This window comes from Sinocyclocheilus rhinocerous, unplaced genomic scaffold (assembly GCF_001515625.1).
Source record: "Sinocyclocheilus rhinocerous isolate Xijiao unplaced genomic scaffold, SAMN03320098_v1.1 scaffold838, whole genome shotgun sequence".
Taxonomy (NCBI): domain Eukaryota; kingdom Metazoa; phylum Chordata; class Actinopteri; order Cypriniformes; family Cyprinidae; genus Sinocyclocheilus; species Sinocyclocheilus rhinocerous.
The window spans coordinates 139734-147946 of NW_015650710.1; the positions used below are offsets into that span (position 1 = coordinate 139734).

Consider the following 8213-nt stretch of genomic DNA (forward strand, 5'->3'; position numbering starts at 1 on the left):
GAAGCCGTAACAGAAGAAATCCATTTATTGAGAAAGAAAAAACAATTTTAAAGGATGCAAATACAAAATGTCAAGATACTTTTACCAACTTAAAGGATTAAACAATACATGAAAAAACAAGCTTTAAACAGAATTAGATCCCTTTATATGTATTTTAAAAAATCAATTACTTTGTTTTGATATGCACAAATGAGGTAAAAACATTGTTTCACAAAATAGAGTACTGTATATATTCACCACACAAATAAACAGGTGGCCTTGGTTCAAAATTGCAGAGGAATTGGTTTTGTAAGATAAGGATTTATGTGATTCAAAGACATGGCCCATCATGCTTCATTGATGAATACTCTCACCTCGCACTGGATCCTCCCCAATCCCCTTACAAGGATGACTCCAAGCGCCAATCCCGTTGGCCTCTTTTTAACTCAGTGAAATAGCAAGCATTGCACTTCCAGCTATATTTCTTCGCTTCGACTTGGAAACCTTTTTTATACTCTTGTTGCTGCCTTTGGAAATATTGGCACTTTTTGAGATCCGTAATAAGAGTGACGACTTCTCCATCAAGTTTTCCAACTCCCATGATCCTTTGGTTCACAGCATGACAGTGAGCGATCAGTTCACATTAGGATTAGCACTCTGATGTCTTTTAACACACTCCTACTCGCTCCACTCTCCTCAGCCAGCCTGTCATGCTCCACATACGGCATTCTCCGGAAAAAAAATTAACCGAAATGATAAAAGGAGGGCAAAAAACATTGCCTTAAAATGCATAAAATACAAGGTTGGCATTTGAGGCCTCACTGGGGGAGACTTTTAGTTATTCCATTTGCGCACACACAAGCTTGCCTTGCTTTTCCTTCACCCCATGCAGCCTCACCACATGCGTTCACAAGCCCATTAAACATGTTACATGGGAGGTGCTCAGGGTCTGAAACCGCTGGCCCGCCATTCCCAGAATGCACCTGGTGCCGAGGCCCATTTCTTTCACTGCAGTGCCGAATAATGTGATGGGATACAAGCGGTTATTTATAGTAGAACAGGAAATGACAATACAGTTGAGTAAGCTGGTTTGGTTAATAATACAATACTTTCGAAAGGAAGCAAACTGGACTGTAAGCTCACTCCAGTGCTGAAAGCTCCTCCAGCAGAGCTCGATATCACGTTTGAGTTGATCACATGGAACAACACACACATTCGTTCATTTGTCTTAATGGCTATTCTTTAGCTTGGCAGACTCTGATTGCTACCGCTCAGCAAACCGTGAGAGCCAAGAGAGTTTTCGATAGTTTTCAGCTACAGAAAACTTCCATCTCATGCCAGCCACTCAGTCTTGTGCCTCAGCCACATTTTTATTCCAGCCGTTCCTTCGCTCCTTTTTGGCTAGAAAGAGAGGACACAATTTGTATTCCCAAGGAATGTCTCCTAAAATGCCAAACAATAAGGCTGCTTTCTGTTTCATTTTCCTCAGTGTTTTTCACTCATCTTCAGTTTTTATTGGTCTTTTTTTCCCGCAGACTGCCTCTTTCATCCTCGCATCCGAGTGAATAGAATCTAAGCGGAGGGCTGAGCAAATAGGAAAAAAATCAACAGTATCCAAGTATGACGTTATGATTGATGAACACAAGTGGCCACCCTGACAGAACAAGTGGTGAACTGATTTCAGAATGCGGCCCGTGAAGGAGGAGGACAAACCCCTTCCTAGTCGCATCTGAGCACAGCAGTTTATTTTTCTTGCCGTCTTTCTTTTATTTAAGAACATATAGAACATACAGACATATAGAACACGTCCAAAGCGCTCCGCCAGTGATAGTCACAAAGACAACAAATGGTTCCACTAAAATCATTGTCATCTGCAAATCACTTTAATAAAGATGCCCGTTCTGGGCTTAAAATCTGCCATGACCACAATTTGCGGTGTCCTGGATTAGCACTTCCCATTTGCTACTCATTGAGAGTCCCAAATGTCACCCACCTCCATAGGCAGAGAGAGTGTCTAGCATGAAGTAATGCATCCAGAGAAAGCCAAAGCGTAGGAATTTTCGGCATAAGAAAAATCCCTCTGGTTTTTAGACAAGTCTTTGGTGGTCTCCCTCCTCTCCTCACGCTGCAGGAACTCTTCCCGGCAGTTCCTTAGAGGTCACTGCCCTCGGCCCGCTCGTAGAGGGCTTTCAGCTTCTCGAAGCGCGGCCCCCACTCTTTCAAACACTCGTGACCCGCCGCCGTTCCCTCTTCCAGCCCAGCGGAGCTGAAGGAACTCAGTGACCCGGCCAGCGACCCACCCCCCTCGGTGGAGAAGACCTGCAGCGAGTCGAAGGGCGCCGTCTCCGGGTGCTGGTCGGCATCACGGATAATTTCACACAGGTAGCGAGCCAGGTCCTGGCTGGAGAACGACAAGCTCTTGCGGGCCAGCTGGGCCGCTTGGCTGGGATTTGCAGTCTGGCCTTGAGCCGGAGAGCGGCAGGGGGGTACGTCCCTTCGGATGGTGGCTGTTCCCGAGGAGGTGGTGGTGGCCGTGCCCGCTCTGGAGGGGGGGTCAGGCTGGCAAAAGTGTTGCTGTTGCTGCTGGGAGGGAGGGTGGTGGTGGAGGGCTCGCGACCGGCTGTACTGCACCGACTGGGCCGGGCTGGGCTGCAGGGACTTCTGGAGCTCTGCCATGTCATAGGCGTTCTGAAGGAGAGCGAGAGAGGGGGAAATGAAATGCATAAAGTGCTGACAAATAACAAGATCATTAGCATTACATAATGTGCCATTACGTTTAGGAACTGGTGTAATGACAACAACAACGTCTGCCACAAAAACTGCTACGAATAATAAGTCCGAGCTCACTGACAAAATAAGCTGCTTGTCTGTACTTCTTCATCATGTAATTTATTATCCCCCAAACTGTTAATGGCATTAATCCGGATTCAAGCTGCTAACGCCGCATTCTGATTAACACCTTTGTGTGCGTCTTCCTGCACCTGAGAGGAAGAATCCTGACAGACGCAGTGAAGAGCACAGACCGGCATTACACACTCAGTCAACGCAACAAAACAAGACACCGGTCCCCTTCTCCCATTGAGCGTCAACATTAATCCCATTCCACCGAGGATGATTCCTCTCGTTATTTAGCGGTGCAGCTCTCGGGGGAGGAAGATAAACATATAATGCCCCTTGAGGAAAAAATAGACGAAGAGGAGGAGGAGAAAGAGAGACAGAGAGGGAGGTGTGTGTGACACGGGTGTGGGCGTAATTGATTACATGATGAGGAAGATGTGTGAAGCCTCATCAGATGGAGAGTATCAGAGCACCACTATGCATCTGATAATCATGTAACAGGATTTTACACACGGCAGATATGAGAATAAAAGATCCTGCAACATATCTACACCCACATACTTCAGATAGATCAGAGGAGCGGGCGGTTACATCAAACACCCCAAACCTCTTATTCGGTGGGTTTCTGGAAATAAAAAGCCACATTTCGAACAAAACGAGTTGTCACACTTTCTCTCTGCACTCAGTGAAGCCTCTTGTCATCGACATCAGTGTGCATTTTTTAAATGTTAGAGGTTGTCATAGAGATAAACTGACAAGGGTGCCTCGCTGCGACGGGGAAGCATGACAACCTGTACAAGTTGTCATAGTAACTTTGAGTGCTCGCTTGTCCTCCTGTGTCGGAAGCAGGCGTCGGATTCTCTGACCTGTGATCTGAAATCAATTTTGAAACAGAAGTCATGCGTTCACCTGATCCTCCTCCCCGCCGCCCTCCTCGTCGTAGTTGAGCACGTTCTCTCGAATGTCCTCCCATCCGTCATGGTGCGCAGACACGTGATATACGCCCTCCTTCAGCCCCTTATAGCTCCGCCAGCGTGTGTACAGGAAAATCCCCAACAGCAGCACTGCGGGGAAACAGAAAGTGGTTGAGAATTACCTTGCTTGTTCTGATCAAGGATCAGTTTAGCCTATTATCTGCCCTATTATCCTGCAATCTGCAGGAAACGCTGACACTTTTCCAAGACCAGGTTGAACTACTTTTAGGCGAGCCAGCCTGTGAAAGCACATCGCCTGGAGTGTCCCGCAGGTTGTGCTTCCCTGGCACTAAGGTGGCTTGATGTCAGCATGATGACTTTGTAGACATGGCCTTGATTTGCCACAGACACATTATTTCAGTGAGTGCTGAGGCTCGTGTCAAGTATAGCTTGCTGAATCAATCCTGCTTGGCACCACTCTGACCTTTAGAGTATATTATCTTGCTATCGAATGCCCAGTACACTTCAATCTGCCAACACTCTATTCTCTCTGTCTCTCTCTTTTCGATTCAGATCTCTTCTCCATTTACCTTGCCTTTTGTGTGTTTCATCTCTTTCAATCTTCAGATCTTTTGAGATTTTCTCTTTCCCTTCCTTCTATTGCTTCCACTTCATTACCTCAGCAGGGATAATATGCGTCTATTGCAATGTGTTTTAAGGTTGGCCTCGTAAATAATTCCAGTTTTAAACTTTCAAGTCACCAAGACGTGAGAACCTGACATGTGGCAAAGAGACCATAAAGAGGCAGAGGAAAGCACAATTTCTGTGAGAAGGTCTCATAATGGCCTTGTCAGAGAGCTTGATAACTGCTTTTGGATTAATCTAAAGGATTTGTGTACTTAACTGAAAGCCTCGCAGCACAATTCCACACCGATACCTCTTAACAGACTGAAAATCTCACTCTGACACCCCACAATCTCAATCCTCGCCGGTAACCGTGCAACACACAACTGCACATCAAATATCTACTCTTTTTAAAGGTTCGTCACGCCGTGTCACCACCAAAGAAAGGCTGATGCTTGGAGCAAAAATACGTTTTTAGTTCGGTTTTGTCCTCCAATCAATGCAATGAACTGAGTTCAAGATTTCAATTGTGAGGTTGGAGAATCTCCGTAATCAAATGCACCCTAACTGTTTGGTGAAATGTCTCATTTGCAAACAGAAAAATAAGTCTTGGTGAAGAAAGACTGTTTCTGTTCTGACATATGGCATGTGTTGTTGCATAGTTTTGTCAAGCTTTGTAGAAGATGATGACAAGATGTGCAGAAAGCCATACGGAGTGTGTCTATCCAACTGAGATCATTTGCAAAAAAAAAAATGGCTTCAGACAACTGTGGCATATGTGTGATATACATAACTTGTGTAAAAATGTGAAAAAACGACACTGAAAAATGTTTCACATTTACCATTTTAAGGGTCTTGCAAAACCATTATTAAACTGTCAGACTGTCCAGGCACTGTATGAGGAAAAAATGCTGAAATTTATATAATTTTATCCCTTATTCATTGCCAAATGTGACTCATTTAATTGCCATTTCTGTCTAAAAATGGTCGTCTTCATTAATATGCCTTAAAAATGACCTAAACGCCGCGTTGCTCCCTCTCACTCTATTTCTGTCTCTCCAACAGTGTAACTTTTCACAGTAATTTTTTTAATGCATCTTGTGTGGTTGATATTGAGTGAGAGGCTTCTTCATCTGATTCCAGACAAGCCTTCTGTCTCCTCGCTGCCTGCTTCATCGATCACATGGCCCTCCAGTCTGACCCTTCAGACCCCTCTCAGGACGCCCAAGACCAGCCCAGCATCCTAATCTCCACAACAGAGATGATAAACACTGCATTATAGAAAAACACTCTTCTGTTTCTGCTATGGAATGAACTCATGACTCAATGTGAATCTCTGAAATTCTAAAGGTAACAGACCTTTAGCCAGTGGAGAAATGTTTTTCTCTTCAAGCGCTTCACATATAGCAAAGCCTGAATAGAGCTGTTTAAATATCTATCAAGGTTTCTGATAAACACTGGAACAGAACATGTTAATGATGATTTCTCATGGTCATTAAATTTATTGTGTTTCTCAAGGAAAACACAATAAATCAATGCCTGGGCAAAGCATTTGGTTTTATTAAATGAAACGCATTGTTCATCCATTTAATATATGTGATTATTAATTTAATAGCATTGACACTCTCCAAAAGCAGCCCTGAATTTATTTTACCATACAGAAAATCACAAAGGATGAGAAGGCAGTAAAGGCAAGAGGAAGAAAAAATCAAACGGGAAACTAAAAATGAATTACTCAATGCTCTACAGACAAGAGTTTGCGTTGTTCATCTCTATGTTCTCATTTGCATGGTCTCCTCTATATTTTAACATTTTTTCACTTACTGTCTTTACCACAATTAGGGCTAATTTATTAACTAATCAGATAACCAGTCACTGAAACCTCAGGAGTCTTGCCCAAGTGTAAATGCATCGCTCAGACCACATTTGAAAACTTTACCCCTACTTCTCTTTCTTATGTTTCCGTTCTCTCTGCCTACACTTTGCAGCTATTTTTCTTACGTGATCAGATTACAAATTCTAACCACATTAGATAATCTGCATACAAGTAATTTGTAGTACAAAGATTGTGCTACATATAATAATTATCCACCACTTTGACAAAGTGGGTTGTTAATGTTCTGTCATGCTCTATTTTTATACGTCAGTAAAAATAGAAAAACAGAGTGTAACACTTAAAGTAACTTTAATAAACATTTAATAAACAATATCCCATCAATGTTTTAGGTCTTTATCTGATCACACCTGAGGCACAATAGAATGCAGTTGTAAATGCAATCCAGCTAAAGAATATCCAGAAATCGGGATCTGGAATATATGAAACCATGTGATGACCACTTTTTTCACACTTACATTCAACGTCTCTGGAAACACTCTCCACCTTCAAATGCTTCAAATCAGTATGAGCATATGATACTGACATTTACTGCTATCATCACGTGAACTAATCTATACACGTACACCAGAGAAAGATAATAATAATAAAGGTTGCATACTATCACATACTATTCCATTTCCCTCATCCACATCCACACACACACACTCACGCACAGTTTTGGAGCTCACCACTACTTGGCCATGCGCTCTCTACTTCGCCTCAGCGCCAGGCGCTAGTCAATCGAGCACAGAGGAGCTTCAGTAGAACAATAGTGAACTGCGGCCAGATGAGATGTTTCAGGCCATGCAGTATGTCAGTAAAAATGAGTTTTCCTGTCCTGTCAGCCGTTATACTGTTCTCGAAGCGTGTGCTTTTCAATTGCATATGGCGGGGCGCGCTGTAGCCTGTAACATTTCATAGTAAAGCGCGAATAAAACAACAAGCATGCGTGTCAGATCCGCATCACATTGGGCAGCGGCAGCTCTTAAAGTAATAGCAACTGAATAACATATAACCCAGCTACTGTGATGTCTTAATCAAAGAACAAAAGAAAAAAGAGGAAATCAATAACTTTAGTAGCTTTAAGGATTCATCTATATTCATCTATATTTAATTTAGAATTTAGTGTTTGAAAACTTTATTAAATTTCAGTCAATGGTTAAATATTAGGGGGGGGAAATAACAATTTCCTAGAGCCAGAAGTAGTATTGGTATCAGTGATACTTGCTCCCAGTCATAAAAAAATGTGCCATTAAACAAATATTAAAAAATATTCTGTCTTTTTTCTTTCTGCATTAATTTGAAGATTGAATGTGAAATTATTGCAATATAAAAGTATATTTAAAAACTTTAACGTTAGGTGGGTTTGATCATGATTAATCTCAATTCATTTCAGAAAAATATGCGTTGAATTAGTAATTTTTTTAACCGATTGACAGCACTAGTAGAAATATTCGTGTGATTGTTAGTAAAGACAGAAAATTAGCATAATTTGCTCAACATAAAAACAATAGAAGCTGATGAAAAGTTTTGAAAGAAAACAATGTTTTCTTCATTCTCCCTAGGCTTGGTAAAACACAAGATGTTGCTCAACAGCATTTGAAATGGTTCATCTTCGTAAATGGTTGTTTGTTTAATTTATAACTCAGAACCACAAATCTTTGCACAGCAAGTCAAATCAAAGGGAAATTTGTTAGTTAAACTTGGATACTGGACTGTAATTTCAAAAAAAAAAAAAGAAAAAAGCTAAGTCAGAGCAATCAATTTACTGTGAGTAACAGGTAATTCAGGTTAATAAATTGCACTCAGTATTTTAAGACATGACACTTTTCTTACATTAAAACATGACAGCTGTATTCATTAGGTGGCTAATTAAACGAATGGCTCACGTTATGACTTTTCTTCAACTTGTAGCGTCTGCGTAGGATCATGCATGATTTTTGGGGTTTTATGGTTTAAGAAGACCCTTTTAGCTTTTGACA

The 8213-nt window shown here is 41.8% G+C and overlaps 1 protein-coding gene across 1 annotated transcript in view; it reads right to left on the bottom strand.

The window, feature by feature from the left end:
* Positions 1-485: 485 nt before the first annotated feature.
* Positions 486-8213, bottom strand: part of LOC107712488 (neural-cadherin-like) — a gene marked incomplete at its 5' end in the record, with an annotated part of 181396 nt that continues 173668 nt past the window's right edge. The window contains 2 exons of the mRNA XM_016517756.1: positions 486-2667; positions 3727-3881. Of these exons, the coding sequence (XP_016373242.1) occupies positions 2131-2667; positions 3727-3881 (692 nt within the window). The remainder of the gene's footprint in view (positions 2668-3726; positions 3882-8213) is intronic.